The following is a 21,792-nucleotide window of genomic DNA, read 5'->3' as shown; positions in this document are numbered from 1 at the left end:
ACAGTACTTCTAGTCTTAATCTCTGCTACCATGTTCTTATACTCTTTAGAAATTTAATCTTTGCACCATAAGCTTTACTTCTAAGGCTTCTCCTCTCTGAACTTCATGACTTGGCTTTCTCTTTATCCAGTCTATCTACAAATTCATTAAAAAAACCTACCACTGCTTTGTTGTTGTATATTTAGTAGTAAGGTTAAAAACCATCAACAGAATTAGCACATACTATGCTGCAACAGGCACTACCCTAAGCATTGGATAAAGAGAATTTTCATTTACTCCTCCCCACAATCTTGTAAGGTGGGTACTACAGGTGAGAAAGCTGAGAAAAAGTTCAGTAATTCGCCCAAGGTTCACAGTTAATAAAGGCAGGTCTGGGATCTGAACTCTAAAATAGACTCCAAAACTCCTTTTCTTTAACTGCTCACTTTTTTTTCAGTAGTTTTAGTTTTCCTTTCTCTCTCAACTAAATTATTGCTAATTGCCTTTTGAAGCATTTATAAAATAAGATCTATATCTAAACTGTTCAGAAAAGGCTTAACACCTCAGTATTCATTCTCTTAAACCTTTGAGAACTGTGCAATAAAACATTTCCTACTAAAATTTCAGAAGAAAACTACCACCCATCACATAAAAAAATCATCTGCAAAATTCAGTGTTTTAAAATTTTTACACTTGGTATAATTTCAGTTTCAACTTGCCCATTAATTTCCCTAATGTTTGCCACATTAAAAATTTCAATTTCAGCAATTCTCAAAGGATGAAACACTAAAAGCGCAGAAAACACAAAGAAGCATGTCGTATTTTTCTATTAATTGTTGGGTGGATGAATTGGCAGAACAGCTCCTGAACTGTTTTTGTAAATACACCAGGAAGAGGTATTTTACACTCCCACTTGTATCTGCAACATTCTTCCTACTCTTTTCTTTTTCCTTTCCTATTTACCACTTAATGTCCCTACAAACACCATGAGGCACCAATTTTTAACTTCTTGTTTCAATTCATCTCTCTTTTTATAGAATAGACTAAGGAGAAGGTGGAAAAACAAAGTAAAACAGAAAATGCCAAAAGGCAATCAAGGCAGAAGCTGTTTCCTCTCTCTCCTTTATACATTCACTGGACAAACCGATACATTTCTCAGCTCTGTGAGAGAACATGAATTTCTGCTGGAAAAGGGCACCCATATTGTATGTAACACATACAAGATTTACAACTTAACAAAAGTCACTTCATCTCACTATCAACCAGACAGCCTTCTTAAAGCCCTATAAATGAACTTACAAAGCCTTGAAAATAAGCAATTGACAGAGTTCAAGGCACATAATAAAATGTTTTGCAACTTAACACTGAGATCAGCAATACCTCAGTGAACCAAGGAGCCATAACTGAAAAACTCCAGAAGCTGAACTCTAATCTAAACACACATCCCTAAAAAATAAAATTAAAACATAGCATCACAGCTTTAAGAGCTGAAAAAGAAATAGCTTCCACCAAAAATATCGTGGTCAGGATAATAAACCACTAATCCACAGGAGTGTTTTGAGAAATAATAACTGACATTAAAAAAAATCCTTGCCACTTCTCTATTATGTACAGTAATCTAGCGATCAAGATGATATAGTTTATATACTATCTGCGCTGTGCCTCAAATGAAAAATAGGCATAAAATCCAAGCCAATTCTGACACCGGAGTTCACAGTAGGGCCACAAAACTGTACCAAGACCAGAAGGATCTTCACTTAAATGCCAGATCTTCGCACTGTCAACCATCTTTCCAGAGTCTGATCTTTCAGTGCATATAGCATTAAGTGTTACAAAGCAGCCACAGAATATATCCAGTGAACAACGAAGGCAACAGTATCATCCTCATCATGCCCATCCCTCAGGTTATTAGAAATAGGTTCAAGAAATATTTTCAGGACTTACCTGTCAACCTTTCTGTTCAATAATTTTAGCAAAATATTTTTACATATGGCTTTTATCATTTTCGGGGGGGGGACATAAAGTCATTTGATTTATCAAATAGTTCTGATCTAACCATACCAACTTAAATTAAATTTTCAATGGATCAAATGGATCAACTACAAATATTGAAACAGGAACAAAAAGATGCACAAGCTAAAAAATAAGTCTCTTCCTCCTCATTCCAACACATAAAACTTGAACTTAATTCAAGATATTTGAATCAATCTGCAAATGTTTTAGAAGAATCTTCGACTATCTAACGAGAAGTCATTTTTATTCTGCATCAGTGGCCAACCTTAAAAATTCAGAAGGTGGGATTTAAACACTAATTTGTTTTGTTACTACTGTAGTATGTCAACCCAGCTGGGTTCCAGTTTTTTTTCCTATGAAACTGGCACACACAAACACTCTTGTTAGGTACACTTATGCTACTAGAACTGCAAGCCCTGATCATTAAAAAAGTTTCTAATGTCTAGAATGTTGGGATCATTTTGACCCAGTTCTAGATAAAATTCATAATTGAGGACCAAAGAACTTGCTTTCACATTTATGAAATATCCAGGTAATGACTCAAAAGTCAAAACGTAGAGAGTTACATGTTTGAAAATTCAAAGTTTTAAAGTGAAGTGTCTCTGTTAAAAGTTGCCTGCAAACTACACTACACAGTGCTGGCTGCAGGGGGGAAAGAAAAACAAAGGGAAAAAAAAAGGTCACCAACCTGAATTAAGTTCACAAGGCGACAGTGACAGTATTTTCTTAATAACCACCTCCCTCCATCCCCCAACAAAAAAACCAGACTGATTAGGATTAAAAACGGGACACCAAAGAATTCCTGGAGTACAATCTTGGGGGGGGGGGGGGGGGGGGGCAGGGGAGGTTGAAACCCTCCCCACAAAATTTAGAGAAAGGTAACTTTCTGTAAATATTAATATCAAGTATAATACTAAAATAAACTCTTAGTACTAAAATTGACTGAGTTCATCTCAAATGTTGAGGAATTTTTTTTTTTTTTTTTTACTCTACTAAACCCACATGATACATTTAGGACTCATAATTATCCAAAGATATTTCAAGTAGCAAAAAACAGTTTCTGTGTACCGGACAGGTGAGATACTACTGAGATGAGTTAGCTCAGATCAAAAATGGAGAATGCAGCACTGCACCTGAACAGAGGTGTCTGAACAACAGAGCACAGCCTGCCTTCCAGGCCTTGCGTTACTCCATTTACTCCAAGACTAAGCCGCTCAAATCAGGAGTCATCAAAATGACACACATTAAAGAAGTTTTCCCTATAACATCCCAAGTCTCTGGCGAACTCCAACGTAAAACCCACTACCACACGACACAAAAACTAAAGAAAACAACACAAAAGCTACAGGTGGAAATATGTCTAAAGGTGATCTGAAGATCCTCTGGAACATCTTAGTAAGTGCAAAGGAATACAACGCTTGATATGTGTGATAATGTTGAGGGGGGAAAAAAGGCGAGTAAGAGAAAAAAATCCGTGAAGACTACAGAAAGTCCAGGGAATAAGAATAGATCAAAGTTCTCACACTGCCAATTTTACAAGTCTAAAGTAAAGAACTTAGCAAAATCCTCAATCTTTGCAGGTTATCTGAAACTCAGGACACATTTTTCCCATAAAAGCAAAGAATCCAAAGCATTTGCCACATCCTTACATTTTCACCCTCTGAAACGAAGTCTACTTAGAAACATGCTTTAGAAGTTCTCTACAAACTCCTAGGGTACATTTAACTCCATTATGCACTCTCACTGGCAGATGGAGGGATGACGTTGAGTTAAAGAGATGCTCCGGAGTAAGGGGGAACATCTTGTGGACTGTCAGATGGCCAGCCATTCTTCCTCTTCATTATCCTGGCACCTCAAACAACTACGACGGCAAAAGAGAAGATCGCTAGCCATCAAGACAGCACCAAACTAATTATAAGAAGGGGATGACGGAGGGAAGTCTCCCCGAATTTCCTTTGACAAAAGGGTTTTAGTCCACCACTGAGTGAAGTTAAGAATTGTAGAGCTTTTTTCACACTCAAGTATGGATCTCCAAATAGGTTTAAAGCATAAAAAGACAAACACACACAACTACCGAACCTAACACACATTTTAAACTTTTGTATGATCAGTTTATCTTTGCAGTTCATGACTGGGGTGCTTACAACTTCTAATTTTGATTTCCAACTACAGAACTCCACACAATCGGGTATCTCCACCCCCCTCCCCCCCCCCAAAGAGAAAGTGACTACAAACTGCAAAGAAAATGCCTCTGCTCTCTCCCAACCTAAAACCCCAGTTTCAGACATTTTGGTCTCACACGAAAGAAACGGGAGATGTAAAATGAACTGCGCTCCATATTGATTCTTAAGGCAAATAAAAAGGGGGGAAAAAAAACCCCTAGGGATGGTAGGTAAAATAATCGGAACCAAATTTCAGCTTTGACATTAAACCTTATCACACCAAACCTGAAATCCTGGATCACACACACACAACACACAAATAAAACCAAGATTTTTTAAACCCTCATCCTCAACAGAAAATCTTGTGCCAAAAAGAGAAAATTTTGAAAAGGAAGAGTGAAAAGTAGAGAAAACAGAATAAGTGCAATCAAGGAGAAAGGATTCGCAATTCCTCATTTCTCAACAACAACAAAAAAATTCAAAGTAAAATTGCAAAAAAAAAAAAAAAAGCCTTACACACAAATGCACTGGCATTTCAAAAATTAAACTGCACGGAAGCAACAATAAAGGCTATTTCCATAGCACCACTCAAGAGCTCTAATTCCAGAACACACACCGATATGACATAGTGTTGCAACAAATGTATTAGGAAGCAAAGAAAATGGTTGGGCTACTGGACGTCTTCGACCAGCTCATTCAAACACCTTTAAAATTAACCAAGAGGCAGAGAACTAAGAAGAGAAAAAGGGAGAAAATATGGAAGAAGAAAGGTGCACCGAGCAAAAAAGATGAAGGGGGGGGATGTGGAAGGCCAGGGCTCCTGGGACTAACCTGTGCCATCGCTGGCCGACGCCGAGAGGGCCGGAGATGAGAGTTTAGGCCGCTTGGCTGAAGGCGGCCCCGGTTCCACCACATTCTCGGCCATTTTTAATTCTTTCGGAGATACAGGCGAGGAAAACGAGAATCCTCGGGAAATCTCTTCTTCGGCCGGGGCTCCCCGCCCCGCTCCCTGGGGTGGGCTTGGGGGGCTCCGCCGGCCCCCGAAGGGGGTGGGGGGGAAGTTCCTTTTTCTCTTCGCCGGGTCGCGGTGGCCGAAGAGGGATGCGGACTCGATAGAAAAGGTAGGGGCAAGTGCGAGGGGCCGGGCCTGGGCCCAGGCCCGGAGGAGGGCACAGGAGCACAAATCCGCCGAGCGCGTCCGCTGCGGCGAATTCCCGAGAACTCGCGGCTCTAGAGGCGCAGTCCCCGGCCCGCCACGGCCGGCCCCTGCCCAGCCGAGGTCTCTCGGAGCTCCGCCGCCGCCATCAGCCTCTTCCTCCTCGGCGCTGTCCTCCTCCTTCTCATCGCCACAAGGAGGCGGGGGCGAAAAGGGGGGAGAGGAGGAGGCGACGAGAGACACTCACCTCCTCCCGGTGCCCCCTCCCGGACCTGCGCCCCCACCCTCCGAGCCCTCCTCCTGCCGCCGCGCTCCGCGCCGCCGCCGCACCGGCCCCTAATGGCCGCAGAGAGCTCGCCCGAGCCGAGAGCCAGGCTGGCGCCGCCGCCTCACATCGCGCGGCGGAGGCGCGGCGAGGACGCCGGGCGCGGAGCTCGCCGGTCCAGAGGGCCGAGGGGGCCGGGCCGAGCAGCGCCGCCCGCCCGCGCCGACGCCGAGCCCACCGAGGAGGCCCCGCTCCGCCGGGCGGCGCAGGCGGCCTCTCCTCGCGCCGCGCTCTCCTCCTTCGCCCTCCTCTCCCGCGGCACAGAAATAAATACGGCCGCCGCTACGGCCCCCACCCCCGGCGGCCAGGTGCCGGGAGCGCCCGCCCCCCGGGGCTCCGCTCGGGGCCGCCCTCGGCGGCGGGCGAAGGCGCCGCGGGGCGCGGGGTTATGTAATGGTCCCCCCTAGGCGTCGACGCCGGCCCGGCTGCCGGGCCGCGGTGGGGGTGTGTGCGGACGGGAGGGGGCTAGGGGTCGCCTCAGCCCGTGCGCCCCGGGCCCCCTGCCACTGTCTCGGCCCCTGCCGCCTGTCTCCGGCCCGGCTCGCCTCCGCACTCTGGCTCCCGCAGTCCGCACTCCGCCCGGCGTCCCGCTTGCCCACTCTAGCCCGCTCCCTCTCGCCCTCTCTCCCCCCCAGCCTAGCACACAAACAAGATGGCGGCTGTTGTTTCTTCCCTCTGCCGAATCCTCCTTACAGGCTAGCGGTAGCAGCGGCGGCCGGAAATGAGCCAAGGGGGGGTGAAAAAAAGGGGAGGGGTTGGGCCTCCGGAGGGAGGTGGCGAGGGGGCGGGGCCTTGGCCCGAGCCGCTCACACAATGGGGGAAGAGGACCCGGGGGCGGAGCCAGTTCCAATCACGGGATCCGCCCAAGGCCCCAACGCGGTTGGCGCTTCCGCAAACTCCCCCGGCGTCACCCGGTGGCTCCCTTTAAAGGGGAGGACTTGAAGGGAGGGGGGGCGGTTTGGGGGCCGACTCGGGATCTATTTTCAGTCGGTGGACACTTGCGGGGGAAGGTGCCTGGGTTGGGTCTCTGCGTAGGGGAGCGGTGGGAATTGGGGGTGACGGAGTCCGGGAGCTGCGCCGGGGAAGGCGCCAAGTCACCGCGCAGGTGGCCGAATAGGAGTGCGGTGGGGATAGCCCTGCGTCCAGGGCCCTTGAGCGGTCTTCCGAACCCCGGTTGAATCAACCAGGCAGGGGGTACTCCGTCGTCGGCCAGTGTCGTGGGCCAGAGACCCAGTGCATCCTCTCTCCTCCATCGCTTTTCCGGAGGGAACGTCTCACATCCAAAAAATCACACTGATGATGAGTTGTTTCCCTTTTCTCCAAATTTTACAATTTGTTTTACAATAAGCCTATATTATTTTGGTAATCAGAAAACAAAAATCGCAGCAGTGGAAAGACGCTTTAGGACCAGACCTAAATTTGTTTCTTGCCCACCACGTGTCCACTCGCTCCTACGGGGTTGCACTCTCACCAAAGGAGACTTGAATTCTTTTTCTGAGTGCATGTGAGACCTGAAGACATTTTATGGTACTACTTTTCACCCACCTCCAGTAGGCTAGCTTAATAAAAGCCCACGTCTAGGTAGTACCTTAAAGATAATGTAGATATGGACAAGGGCAAAAACGTAAGGTGCTAAAGATAATCTAAGCACGGACAAAAGCAAAAATGTAACTACGAGGAAAATTCTTGAATATAAATAAAGTGTGTGTGACAACACAGTTTTGCAGAGGAGGGCCTCGCTAGCATGCTTTCACATTCCTACACATCACAGGATTCCGCTGTGTTTGGCCTTGGGTAAATTGGTACTTGAGGAGGTGGCAAGGTTGTTAGTGTTTCCCCAAGGAAACCCCCAAACCAGTATCTATGGAGATAGTTTAAAGCGTTTCACGCATTTTAAATCTCATGCTCCTTAGTTGGTGTTTGCTTATCGTTGAGTTTACTTTGTCGTTGTTGTTGTTTATTCTTTAAAGTGAACGATGAAGAGAATCAATGAGCCAGGAGTCAGGTATTACTGGAGCAACCCAGGTTGCCAACAGGGATGACTTCTGTCCGGTGATGTTCAGGCCTAATTCACCCCTACTGCAGTGGAGAAGCATTTACTGCGAAGATTAAACATGATCATTTGTGGATAACACTTACCACAGTATTTGGCACACAGTAGCACTCAATATCTCAATACAGCTTAGCTGTTCCTAGCCATTCGTTCTAAAATTAAATAGAAAAGGGCTCTACTAGGTGTGGCCGCAACAAAGTTTTTCCCAAGCGCTTGTTATCAAGGGAAGAAGTCTTCACAAACTGGGGTTGCTCCTGCAAATGTGAATGTGGCCGGGTTTTGAAAGTGCCGCATATCCGCGCAAGGAATGATTGATTTATATACACTTCCAAAATGTTGTCAGTGTTTGTAAGAAAATACTTTTATTTCTATTCTACATTTAATAAAATCTGTTCCTGAAAAAAATTTTAGTAGCCCATATTGGCAAGAACATGGAGAATTGGTATTTTCATACACTGTTAGTGGGGATAGAGTAGAGAACAAATATTTAGATTCATGCCAAATGCTTATAGATTTTGAAAATCCCAGTATCTCTTGAATGTTTTCTTTCTTTTTTTTTTTTAACATTTGTTCTTGAGGGTGGGGTGCAGAGAGAGGGAGACACAGAATGAAGTGGGCTCCAAGCTCTGAGCTGTCAGCACAGAGCCTGACGTGGGGCTTGAGCTCACAAACCACGAGATCATGATCTGAGCCGAAGTCAGACTGAGCCACCCAGGTGCCCCAATTTTTAAAAATGTTTAACATATTTTTTTACCACAAAACAAAACAAGCAATGAAACAGCCTTGCCATGATGGGATATCATGCCGTCATTTAAAAATGAGCAGGTATGAGGTGCCTGGGTGGCTCAGTTGGTTAAGCGTCTGACTTCAAGTCAGGTCATGATCTCACGATTTGTGAGTTCGAGCCCTGTGTTGGGGTCTGTGCTGACAGCTCAGAGCCTTGAGCCTGCTTCCAATTCTGTGTCTCCCTCTCTGTCTGCCCCTCCCTTGCTCATGCTCTGTCTCTCTTTCAAAAATAAACATTAATAATAAAAATAAAAATGAGCAGGTAGGTGTTGGGTTGGGGGGATGGGCAAAGGGCATTAAGGAGGGCACTTGGTGGGATGAGTACTGGGTGTTAACTTTAAGTGATGCATCACTAAATTCTATTCCTGAAATCATTACTACACTGTATGTTAACTAACTTGGATGTAAATTTAAAAAAAGAACAGTTAGGTATGTACTATCATAGAAAGATATCCCTATATTGCTAAGGACAAAAAAAAAATTATAACACAGCAGGTCTAGAATGGCTCTACTTTTATAAATGTAATTAATATTAATAATGGATTGATTGGAAGCTGAGAGGATATGCACCAAACTTTCAACAGTGCTGGAGTAAGAGAAGTGTTACGGGGAGCTTTCACTCTACGTTATATATGTTTGTGGGGTGTGAAATCAGAACTAAAAACATTTTTTTAAAAAGCCGTCAATGGTTCCTCTTTGCCCATAGGATAAAGGTTCATGTACAAGCAACGGCCCTTGTCTACCTGTCTCATTTCTCTCAACTTCCCTCCTTGCAGCAAAATGGAATTATTTCTACGCTTCTTGTGCCCATGCCCTGTCTTTGGGACATTCACACATAGTCCTTCTGCCTGAAACACCCACCACCCCCACCTCTTTTGTCCACCTAATTCCCAATCACTCTTCAGGTCTCAGCTTACACATCCCTTTTCCTGTAAAGCCCTTCCTGATCTCCTTGAATCCTGGTTGCAGACCTCTCCCCTGCCCTCCCATGGCAAGCATCCTATACTTCTGAATCGCCTCCATTTCACACTGTGTTATAGTTCTTGTTGGCCTTTTCTGGTGACATCAGGAAGGGTGACCGTGTTGTCCATCTCTCCCTCTCCCAGCTCCTAACTCAGGACGTGATGCATGAGCAGGAGAGGAGCAGAGAGAGGGGGAGAGAGAATCACGCACAAGCAGAGGAGGAGCAGAGAGAGCGAATCCCCAGCAGGCTCTGTAGCCCAATGTGGGGCTGGAACTCACAAACCATGAGATCATGACCTGAGCTGAAGTCAAGAGTCGGACACTTAACTGACTGAACCACCCAGGCACCCCTCAACTCAAACTTCTTGAACAAACAAATAGATACCATCAATTTGTCAATCTGGTCTGAGTGTGTGGGTCTCTCTGTCCATCCTTTTATTCAACTGCAGCGACAAGGACACAGTCTATCTTACCTGCCCATCAGGTATAGCCAATCTTCCTCTCTCCTGGAATCTTGAATATCTTGACCCAGGTTTTTTATAATTATCACGGAAGGAGAATAAGTGTTTGTATTCATTAATGATTTGGGAAACTGAGACTCTGAAGCAAATAAAATGTCCTTTGTGAGATCCCAAACTGAGGCAAAAGGAAGACTTGAACTCAGGTTTTTCAACATCACATACAGGCCTCTTTCCACTGAACCCTCAGGGCAGGAAGCCGGTCTTACGCTTTCTCATGCCTCTGGTACCTAGTATAGGAACTCCTGCAGGATTCATAGCCAATGAGTGTCTGTTGAATGAAGGAAGCAAGGAAGAAGGAAGGAAGGAAGGAAGGAAGGAAGGAAGGAAGGAAGGAAGGAAAGAAGGAAGGAAGGAAAGAAGGAAGGAAGGAAGGAAGGAAGGAAGGAAGGAAGGAAGGAAGGAAAGGAAGGAAGGAAGGAAAGAAGGAAGGAAGGAAAGAAGGAAGGAAAGAAGGAAGGAAGGAAGGAAGGAAGGAAGGAAGGAAGGGGGAAGAAGAAAGTTATAAACATATACTCAAACACACACATTCACAAAACCTTTTCTATAAAATTGGAACATACAGGGCCAAAACCACCAAAGCAGCCACAGAACTTGTAACTTTCTGTATTGAGCCTGGTGTCCCACCATAAGGACTGAAATAAACTGCCAGCAAGCAAGAATTTGTAATCTTTACACCCCAAAACCAACCTTTCCTGAGCATCTTCTCTGTGCCCAACATTTTGCTGGGTATTATGGACTCCAAGATGGAGAAGACATTATTCCTGTCCTCTGGGCACCCCATCCAGTTGGAGAGAAACCCATAGTGATAGTTACCAAACAGAGTGATGACGGCTCTCTCAAGGCAATCGAGGATGGATAATTCATGAGCAACACACTTGTTACATTGGTTACTAAGACTGGAGCGTATGCTAATGAGAGGGCCCCGGGTAGGAGAGGACGCTGCAAAAGTGGCCAGGCCAGGCCACAAAAGACCATGTGGCCATACTGGGAAATTTGGACTGAGACCTGTTTTTTATTTGGAATATGTGGTCATTTGATCTACAAATTAGAACATCTGTACAGTAATTCAGTGGGATATTAAAATATGTTAGCAGTATTATAAATAAAGACCTGGTTGACTTCAAAATAAGAAAACCATGACCTAAAATGTGGTCCTTTGTATTCTAAAAGGGTTCTCCAAAGGATGGCAAAAACGACAGACATGCAAATAAGATGTTTTCAATGCCTTGTACCCCTAAGCTGATGGTAACTATCGCCACAATGTGTGGGCCTATCAGACTGTGACTTTACCTAAAGAATCTCAAAATAGCTCTGCTCTGCTCTCTGCGGCAGGCAAGCGTCTGCTCTATTCGGCAGTAGCTCATTCTTTACTATTGTTGCTATGTGACAAACTATTGGCTCTCACTGTTAATCTAAGCCTGCCAGAGAAGGAGGGCGGGCTGAGGGCTTTGGGAGAAGCATCTTTCCTAGAATCTAATGTAACAAACGTGTCCTGAGAATTTCCCAGGTACTCTCATGGTACCTGGTCCTGAAGATACAGATATCCAGTTCGGATGACTGAATATTTACTGCGTAGTTCCTATACGGAGGCACTTGACTGGGCTCCAACAATGTAAAGATAAATAAAATTCACGTGGTTTCTGCCCTCAGTTTCTCACTATCTAGTGGTAGAGATAGTCTTATAAACAGGAAACTATGATCTAGTATACCAGATTAGATAGACAGAGGGTCACGTGGGTGGCTCAGTCAGTTAAGTGTCCAACACTTGATTTTGGCTTGGGTCACGATCTCGTGGTTTGTGAGATCAAGCCCCGCATCGGACTCTGTGCTGACAGCACAGAGCCTACTTGGGATTCTCTCTCTCCCTCTCTCTCTGCCCCTTCCCTGCTTATGCTCTCTCTCTCTCTCTCAAAATAAATAAATAAACTTAAAAAAAAAGATGCAATAATAGAATGTTGAGTGCTATATGAATACTCAGATGGGTGCTTTGGATGGGTTCAGCTTTGGACATAGTGATGTTCTTGTGGGACACCCAGATGGACATCTCCCATGGACAGATGGACATACAGGTCTATAGGTAAATGAGACTCAGTCCTCGCCCTGGAGGGTCTTGTTATTGAGTGAAAGAGACAGAAATGTAAATACAAAGATCAATTATAATGCTCACAATTCACTCAAAGATGATGGTACAACCACCTTGGCCTGGAAGTGTTGATGTCTCTCTAGGAGACAGCCTAGGAGCTGAGTCTTGAATGAATCAGAGTGGCTATCCTGGTAAAACAAAACAAAACAAAACAAAACAAACAAAACAAACAAAAACCCCTCTGGGAAATAATCGAACAACTCTTTGGCTCTGCAGTCCAGGCACAGGTAAAGGGAGAGTGCCCAGAGGTGGCACAGCAAATACCATAAAGCCCGAACCCTGGACTATGGGCACTGTGGCTTCCTGGGAGCTACATGTACGGCATCACCTGATGACAAGAGATATCTTAGGGTGCTGAGGTCATTAGAGGCATACAAAGCAGCAAACCCAGCGTTCGACACTCTGCCACCCTGAAAAACATCTCCTTCTCCAGGACTTCAGGTGCATCTCCCCGAGACACTGGAGGAATATTTGCCTTGTCTTCCTACCTGCAGGTTTCTTCTTTGGATTACTGCTTTCACTCGTCTTGGCATAAATCAAAGTCAGAGCAATTACATGTCAGTCTAAATCAACATTCTTACCCACCCTTGAACCTCAATTAAATTCTGTGTTTTGACCCAGCTCAGCTTTCCAGGTAAGGGAAACAGACTCTACCAAGGCTTGATGAAGTCACTGTTGCTGTAGCTAATAATGTATGGAAAAGCTGGTAGGAGATTCATGAAGTCGTTTTTTAATTTTTCAAAAATGAGAAAGGGGCACCTGGCTGGCTCAGTTGGTGGAGCATGCAACTCTTGATCTCAGTGGTCATGAGTTTGAGACCCATGTTGGCTGTAGGGGTTACTTAAAGTAAATACATAAAATGTTTTTTTTAAAAAAAAAGGTGTATTTTTTTTTCTCCCTCTCTTGTCCCTTAGTCAATTAGGGCCCCACCCCAATCATCGTTACCACTTTCTCCCATATGCTTCCAGACCTAAGCAGTACATGTTTGAGCAAATAAGTTTATATTTCTTTATATTTTATTTTAAATGTTTATTTGTGAGAGGGAGAGAGAGATTGAGGGAGGAGCAAAGAGAGAGAGGGAGAGAGAGAGAATCCCATGCAGGCTCTCTGTGCAGAGCCCAATGCAGGGATCCATCCCACGAACCGCGAGATCCTGACCTGAGCCAAAATCAAGAGTCACTTAACCGACTGAGCCACCCGGGCCCCCAACTTTTTTCTTTTTATTTAAATGGTATATATGTGCTCTTCTGAACTTTCAAATTATTTTTTTTAATTGTGATATACATCATACACACAGAGGAGTGTGTGAAACATACATGTACAGTTTAAAGGCAAAGCTAACCCTTGTGTAATCATCTAGACCGTGTAATAAAATATACCCAATGTTTAGCTGTCCTGCCCAGGGCTGTATGGCCTCTCATCACATACCCCTTGTTTCTCAGAAGCATAGCCACTACACTGATTTCAGCCATGACCATTCCCTTGCCTTTTTAATATAGCTTTCCCTCCTATGTATGCATCATCAGGCACTGTAGCATAGTTTCACCCAGTTTTGACCTTTATATAAAGGAAATCATACTCTTCAGGGGGACAAAACATAAGAGACTCTTAAATGTGGAGAACAAACAGAGGGTTACTGGAGGGGTTGGGGGGGGATGGGCTAAATGGGTAAGGGGCATTAAGGAATCTACTCCTGAAATCATTGCTGCACTATATGATAACTAACTTGAATGTAAATTAAAAAATATATATATATTTAAAAAGCTGTAAAAAAAAAAAAAGGAAATCATAGCCTTCTTTTGTGATGTACTTACTTAGCTGAACATTCTTATGCAACCCAGTCATGTTGATGCATGAAGTTGTGATTTGTCTATTCTATTGCTTAAATGGTTTTCCACTCTTTTAATAAACCACAATTTATCTTTCCATTTTACTGTGGATGGACATTCAAAGCTTTTCATTTTTGTTCTATTAGAAACAGTTCTGCTCTGGGCGCCTGGGTGGTTCAGTCAGTTAAGCCTCCGACTTTGGCTCAAGTCGTGATCTCATGGTTCCTGGGTTTGAGCCCTGAGTCAGGCTCTGTGCTGACGGCTTGGAGCCTGGAGCCTGCTTCGGATTGTCTGTCTGTCTGTCTGTCTGTCTGTCTCTCTCTCTCTCTCTGCCCCTCCCCCGCTCGTGCTCTGTCTCTCTGTGTCTCTCAAAAATGAATAAACATTAAAAAAAATTTGGAAAAAAAAAAGGAAACAGTTCTGCTCTGAACTGGTGCACACGGGCAAGGAGTATAGGTCCTAGGACTGGAATTGCTGGCCTATGTAGTATTCATAAATTCAGTTTCTCTGAGCAGTTACCCAGTTTATATTCCTGCCAACAGCGGATGAGAGCTCCTATCATTCTGCTTTGTTGACACCATTTGGTATTGTCAGATTTCTTACTTTTTTTAAGTTTATTTATTCTGAGAGAGAGAGAGAGAGGGAGAGCTCGCATGTGAGCAGGGGAGGGACAGAGAAAGACAGGGAGAGAGAATCCCAAGCAGGCTCCACACTGTCAGCGCAGAGCCCAATGCAGGGCTTGATCCCATGAACCACAGGATCATGACCTGAGCCGAAACCAAGAGTCAGACACTTAATGGACTGAGCCACCCAGGCACCACTAGATTTTTTTTTTAATTAAAAATTTTTAAATTTATTTAAATTCAAGTTAGTTAACATATAGTGTAATATTGGCTTCAGGAGTAGAATTTAGTGATTCCTCACTTACATATACCACCCAGTGCTCATCTCAGCACCCTGATTTCTTCATTTTAACCACTCCAGTGGGTATGCAGTGCTGTTTTAGTGTGATTTTAATTTGTATTTACCTTAATGTCCATTTGGAGTTCTTATGAAGTGTCAGTTCGAGTTTTGGTTCAATTTTCCCATGGTTTGTTTGTCTTTGTCTGATTGATACGGTCTATAATTTCCTACTTTGTCACCTGTCCTTTATATGATAAGGTGCTCACCCCCAATTTCAAAAAGAGGTGACAAAACTCTGATGGCATTTTTAAATCACTGTCAGGTTGGCCAAAAATCCAAGAGCTTGATGATACTTTGTCGGTGAACATGTGAAGAATGTATAATAATATACATTGGTATATGTACTATACTAGTACATTATACATGGGTGTGTAAATGGGTGAGCTTCTATGGAGATCAGTTTGGCATGTCTAACTCACTATGAAATGCACATACGGTTTGATTCAGCCATTTCATTTCTGTGTATTTATTGTAGAGATATATTCCCTTATATGTAAAATGATGTGTTCAAGGATAATCAGGGCAACATTGTTTATAATAGCAAAAGGTTGAAAACAACTATATACCCAGTGGCTGAGGACTGCTTAAGTAATTTATGATACAAATTTACAAGGGGACACTAATGCAGATTTTTTTTTTTTCAGTTCTATACAGGTTGAAAAGGAATATATTCCAAGATATATTGTTAAGTGAGAGAATTGGCAGGTGTCGCCTACTGTGTATAATTGCTACCACACCCACAGTGAATATGCATATATACTTGTATTTGCATAGAATGTCTTGGAAGGATCCTCAAGAAAATAGTTACAGTGGATGTTTGGGGAATCAAGGTGGAAGGAGACATTTTTTACTGTACATTCCTTTGCAACTTTTGGATTTTCTACTAGTTGCATGTATTATCTATTAAAAGTAAATTAAATAGTTTTAAAATGTTTTGAGTTCCTGTAATGGGGCAGACCTATGCTAATTCCTAGAGACATGGTGGTGAACAAAATAGAGACTCTGCCTTATGGAGTTCCCAGTCCAGTGACGAGAGACAGTCATTAGAACCATCATTGTGGTGACATGTGATAGATGCTAGAACAGGGGACATTGAGGCACTTTGGAGGAAGGTGACACATAGCAGGGACATCCATCTGAGTCTTGGAGGTAGGCAGCCAGTGTGACGTTTGCATGGGGAGTAGAAAGAAGAAGGAGCCAGCCCATGGAGGTGGCTAACAGAGAGCAGAGGCCCCAGCAGAGGAAACAGCATTTGTGGAGGGAGAGTAGAGTTCTGTCCATTTGAGGAACTGAAAGCCGGAAGTTGACATGAGCTGAGTTGGTTTTTAGAAAAAGCCACATTAGAAATCTGGAGAAAGGATTGAAAGAGGGCAAGAGTGGAGTCAAGAAGACTGGTCAGGGAGCTTCTGTACTCATTGGATAATAGAGGACCAGAGGCTGGATTAAGAGGGTAGCAGTGGGGACAGAAAGGGTGGAACAGATTCAAGAGACATTGAGAATATAGAATATACAGACTTACTGGTTGGATGATGGGGTGAAGGAGGGACAGGATTGTTATAATAATACAGACTTTGGTAAGTATTTTCTAGGTGGTAGTACCTGCCCAACACTTGGTGTGATTTTATCTATCATTCAATGGGGAGGTAGGTACTGCCGTGATGAGAGTACAGATTTAAAGTCTAAGAAGGTTCAGGGGCGCCTGGGTGGCTCAGTCGGTTGAGCGGCCGACTTCAGCTCAGGTCATGATCTCACGGTCCGTGAGCTCGAGCCCCGCGTCGGGCTCTGTGCTGACAGCTCAGAGCCTGGAGCCTGTTTCGGATTCTGTGTCTCCCTCTCTCTGACCCTTCCCCATTCATGCTCTGTCTCTCTCTGTGTCAAAAATAAATAAACGTTAAATAAATAAATAAATAAATAAATAAAGTCTAAGAAGGTTCAGGAACTTGCTGGTCACATAGGTATGTGGCAGAGCTAGTATTTGAAGCCATTTTTTGGCTACCACATTCATTCTCTTAACCTGTCTCTCTCACTTTTTAAATGTTTATTTATTTTGAGAGAGAGAGAGGCAGGGAATGGTAGAGAGAGAGAGAGAGAGGGAGAGAGAGAATCCCAAGCAGGCTCCACGCTGTCAGCACAGAGCCCAATATGGGGCTTGATCCCATGAACCGTGAGATCATTACCTGAGCTGAAATCAAGAGTTGGAGGCTTAATTGACTAAGTCACCCAGGCACCCTTAACCGGTCTCTTAAAGGTGACTCCCAGTTTCCAGGTTTGGACAACTTAGTGGTGAATGATGCTATTTATTGAGAGAAAACACAAGAAAGGAAGATGGTTCAAGGAGGAAAGCACACATCTGACTCTTCTAGTTCCAGGTCCCTGCAAGGCACGGGAGTAAGTAAGCAAAATAGGAACTTTTGTATCGAAAACTAGAGAAAATTCTGGGCTGGCATTTGGGTATCATCAGCATACAAATAATGCCTGAGGTCAAAAGAGCGGATGAAACTAGACAGTGACAAACTAAGAGGAGTCCGTAGAGGTTTTTGTAGCAGGGAAGTCACATGATCAAATCTTGTTCCCAGCAGGAGAAGCCCGGCACCAGTGTGGAAGATTGGCTGATTTGGAGCATCACCAAACACGTGTGTGTTTGTGTGAGGTACCACTAAGCCCAGGGAACTCAGAGACAAACCAGACCTTGTCCTTGACCTTGTGGAAATTTGGGGCCAGGGAGGAGTAATATTAGTCAGACTTATCAGAAGGATAGGTGGGCACAGGGAACTGTGGGAACACGGAGAGGGAGAGGAGACTTAAATCCACCTTGGGCAGGAAGTTCCTCAGTAGAAAATGTGGAGGTAAGTCTTTTTTTTTTTTTTTTTTTAAGTTTATTCATTGAGGGGGGGGGAGGGAGGGATGGAGGGGCAGAGAAAGAGAATCCCAAGCAGGCTCCATGCTCCTCACTGAGCCCAATGTAGGGCTCGATCTCATGACTGTGAGATCATGACCTGAGCTGAAATCAAGAGTTGGATGCTCAGTCGACTGAACCACCCAGACGTCGCCCCTAGAGGTTAAGTCTTGATGAACAACTAAATGTCCCCTAAATGAGTAACAGGCAAAGCATTGCAGTCAGAGTCAGCAGTGTGGGTGAAGGTACTGCTAATTTAAAATCACATCTTCAGTAACTGCAAAGGGGTTCAGTGAGACTGGGGCAATGGGTGGATGTGTGGGGAAGGGAAATAGATACAGCTGGGGATCTGGATAAGCTCCTGAAAAGCTGGCTTCTTAACCAAGGAGTTTGAATTTTATCCTGAAAAGAGTGGTGACACTTTGGAGGTAACCAGGGAAATCATGTGATCAGACTTGCCCTTTAGACAGATCCCTGTGACTGCAGTGTGGAGAATGGGCAGGAGGAGGCCAGAAGACAAGCTAGGAGGATGTCGCAGTGAGAGTAAGGAAAGAATGGTTGCAGTGATCCAGGTGGAAATATTAAGGATCTGAACTGAGGTATATGTACTACTCAGCTTTCTCTAAGTTAGGCTGTATAACAAACAGCTTTAAAATCTCATGGCATATGGCAATGCATACTTATTTTTTGTGTTGTTCATATAATAAGAAGGTTGCAGGTTGGCTATCTCTCTGCTAGACTCAGCTACACATATCTTTTCATTCTGGAATCCAGGTTGAAGGAATAACCAACCACTTTCTGGGACATTTTTCATGGCAAACAGCTGGAGCAAAAGTCCCCTGGCCAAGCCCCACAATTGCATTTAAAGCTCTGATTGAGCATGACAAAGGTCACATATACTCAGCATCCCATTGGCCAGAGCATATCATGTGGCAAAATCCAAAATCAATAAGCCAGGGAAATATGTTAAGGGTTAGAGGAAATGAATGCTTGTGAACATATAGGATAGTTTATAGCAACTGGTCGTTGAGGACAGAAAGGAAAAATGGATGGAGTCTTGGGATTTGATTGGATGTGCCAAGGATTACCTCAGGTGGTTAAACTGAAGGTGGATCTACTCACTAAGAAAAGGATAGAGGAAGAGGAACCTTGCAGTAGATGATGGCCAGCATCAACTCTGCCTTCTTCTGATAATGGTACCCTGGTAACAATTCTTTCCCCACTCTCAACCATCATGCTTTGGGAGAAACTTCTACCTCTTTACCAAGGGTGCCCGTGATCTCATCAAAAGCCAACAAGAACCTGCTGTACTCTTGAACACACTGATAGGTGCAAGTAGGGGTTCATGACACAAACATGACCAGTCACAGCCATTGAGGCTCAATTTTAGGTCTTTAATTTGTGCACTTGAGTGAGAAGGGCCCAAGTTGTGGCAGCATGAGGAGAACAGAACCTAGGAATCTAGCAATGGAGTCAGCACAGAGGAAGTGGAGCAGGGAGGAGATATGAGACTGGTTTCAGGTGACATCACCTGAACTTTGACCAACCCATCTGTGGAACAATCCCAGGGAAATATTAATTCTAAGCATCAGAAACCCAGAGGAAAATGCTAGAGAAAGAGTAGTTCATGGAGGTCAGAATAGTCCAAGCAAGAAATAATGAGGGATTGAATAAATCAGAGGCTTCAGAGAAGCATATCTGAAGACCATGGAACTTGTTGGCTCACAGTATTTGAGGGTTACTGGAGAGAAAAGTGAAGATGACGATGTGCTAGTATATAGTAAGGAATATTTGGGGAGACGGTGAAAGCATTGAGATCCAGAGTACAGGAAGGGGGGGGGGCATACTTGAGGATCAAAGAACAGATTTCATTTTGGACATGTTAAACTTCGGATGCCTATTGCAGACAGAAGTACTGATAAGGAGCATGATAAGTAGGTCAAGAATGGAGATGTAAGCATGGAAAATGTTAACATATAGTGAAGAGTTGCAGTTAAGGGGTAAATGAGCCCTGCTTTCTTGCCCAGAAAGCACTGATAAAGACAGAATGGAAGAGGGTCATGGACCTTGGAGAAGCACAGCCACTTAAGGAGGTGGCAGTGAATGTACAGTGATGAAAAGACTGGTCACAGAGAGGGGAAGGCTGAAAGCCTGTGGAAACAAAGGAATTAGGGAGTCTCTAGCAGTAGGGGGTTTGGGTAACACTTCCCTCTCCCATGCACTCTACATCCAAACCATTGGCAAATGTGATCCATCCTATTTGAAAAACCTGTCTCAGGTCCATCCACTCATCTCCATCCCTGTTACCAGCATGTTGTCTAAGCTACTGTTCCCTCTGCATCACAAGACTTCTCCACTGGTTTCCCTGCTTCTACCCTTGCCCCGTTTCAAATCCGTTCTCCACACAAAGGCTAGAGTGATCTTTTAGAAATGTGAATTGACTCATATCACTCTATAGCTCAGAGCCCTCCAATGGCCTCCTACTGCTCGTAGAATGAAGCCCATAGGTGATAAGGAACGATTAAAGGACTTTAAGTAGGGGAGTGACACAATCAAATTTGAGGATTTGGAAAGCATTTTGAAAACTCTAATCACCTGGGTCTAGCATAGAGAGAAGAATGGCACAGAGTGCAGTGAGGAAGCTATTGCAAGGTGACAGACAATGAGAAGGGGTGGGCTTGAGGAATAGTTAGGTAATTGAATCTCTAAGGTTGATGATTGACTGCCAGTTACATGTGCGGTTGAGGTTTTCCAATTAGGGGCACTAGTGTCATTAACCAGTAAAAGGAGACAGAGAGAGGGGGCAGTGATGCATCGAACTGCTGTACATGGTGGAGGCAAACCGGTATGACTTAAAATTCAAGGTGACCCATCTCCCTGGACTTTCAACAGTACTGAGAACATAACTGACCATCTCTGGTCAGCTCTCTTTCCTGCTCTGCACAGAACGATTGTTAACCTTCTCTGCTGAACTGTGTGCTCCCCTTGCCTTCCTCTTCCTACCTCACAGAGCAAAGATAAAGCTTCAGAAGACAGCTTTCACGTCCCTGCTACCAAATCTCCAACCCCTATGCCTCTGGTGCCTATCCCTTCTTCCAGTTTCAATAGTATGGCAGAATGAACCAAACCCTCCCCAGATTAGAGGAGAAATCTTGCGGATCAGAGAAGACCTAGTTCAGAATGGGGCCTTCCTTCCCTGGTGGCTTACTTAGTTGGGGGCATTTTCACACAATCATTTTTATTAACAAGTCCCCAGGGGGAAAGCAAATGCATTTCTGGGACCAAAAAGACCAGGAAATCTTTATTATTTCTCAAGGAACAGGGCAAAATCCTATCAATAGGAGGAAATTGTGTTTTTTCATATAACTAGACAGTATGGAGTTGGAAGAAAATAAAGTCTGTGGTGAGTTTGTCCTTTGGTAACTGAGAAACAAAACAGCTACAGCAATTACTGATATGGAGCAATCAAACTGAAGAGGAAATGCCTAAAATTTTACAACCCTGTAAGAGTCTAGTGCTCCCTCTTGCCCCAATCTTCTTGGGAAGCAGTAGGTGCTGAAGCAGAGGAAGGTTCCAATGACATCCAGTGGGACTGTGCCACCAGAAGGCAGATGGTGTGGCACTGCTCTCCTGCCAGGGGGGACGGGGAGTCTCAAGGAGCAGAGGGGGGCTCAAAGTGAGGAAGGGCTTATGGAGGAGGCTCACAGAAGGACCAGAGAAGTGAAAGAGGAGAATGAGGGAGGATCCACACGCCAGGAAGGGGAGGATTTTTGCTCCTCCTCAATCTCATTTTCTGGGTCTTCTTCCTCTGCTTTTAAAAGGCTGAGCTCCCCACATCTCAGTCCCTGGCCCTCTAATACCACACTCTACCCCCTGGTAGGCTGTGAGTGCCGTCTCTACATGTGTTCAGCAAATGTTTGTTGAGGGATTCTGTGAATAAATGAATGATGAAGATTTCTGGAGCAAGATGATATTATGGGCTTAATTGTGTCTCTCCTAATTC

General features: G+C 44.4%; 1 protein-coding gene across 1 annotated transcript in view; it reads right to left on the bottom strand.

Moving 5' to 3' along the window:
• Positions 1 to 6,325, bottom strand: part of EP300 (E1A binding protein p300) — an 83,840-nt gene extending 77,515 nt beyond the window's left edge. Inside the window, exon 1 of the mRNA XM_053895690.1 lies at positions 4,986 to 6,325. Coding sequence (XP_053751665.1) covers positions 4,986 to 5,079 — 94 coding nt within the window. The 5' untranslated portion in view covers positions 5,080 to 6,325. The remainder of the gene's footprint in view (positions 1 to 4,985) is intronic.
• Positions 6,326 to 21,792: the final 15,467 nt, after the last annotated feature.

Source organism: Panthera pardus, unplaced genomic scaffold, assembly GCF_024362965.1.
Source record: "Panthera pardus isolate Hobbes unplaced genomic scaffold, ASM2436296v1 HiC_scaffold_6, whole genome shotgun sequence".
NCBI classification, from domain to species: Eukaryota; Metazoa; Chordata; class Mammalia; order Carnivora; family Felidae; genus Panthera; species Panthera pardus.
Note: the sequence above shows the minus strand (reverse complement) of the source record. Positions and strands in the feature narration are given on the sequence as shown.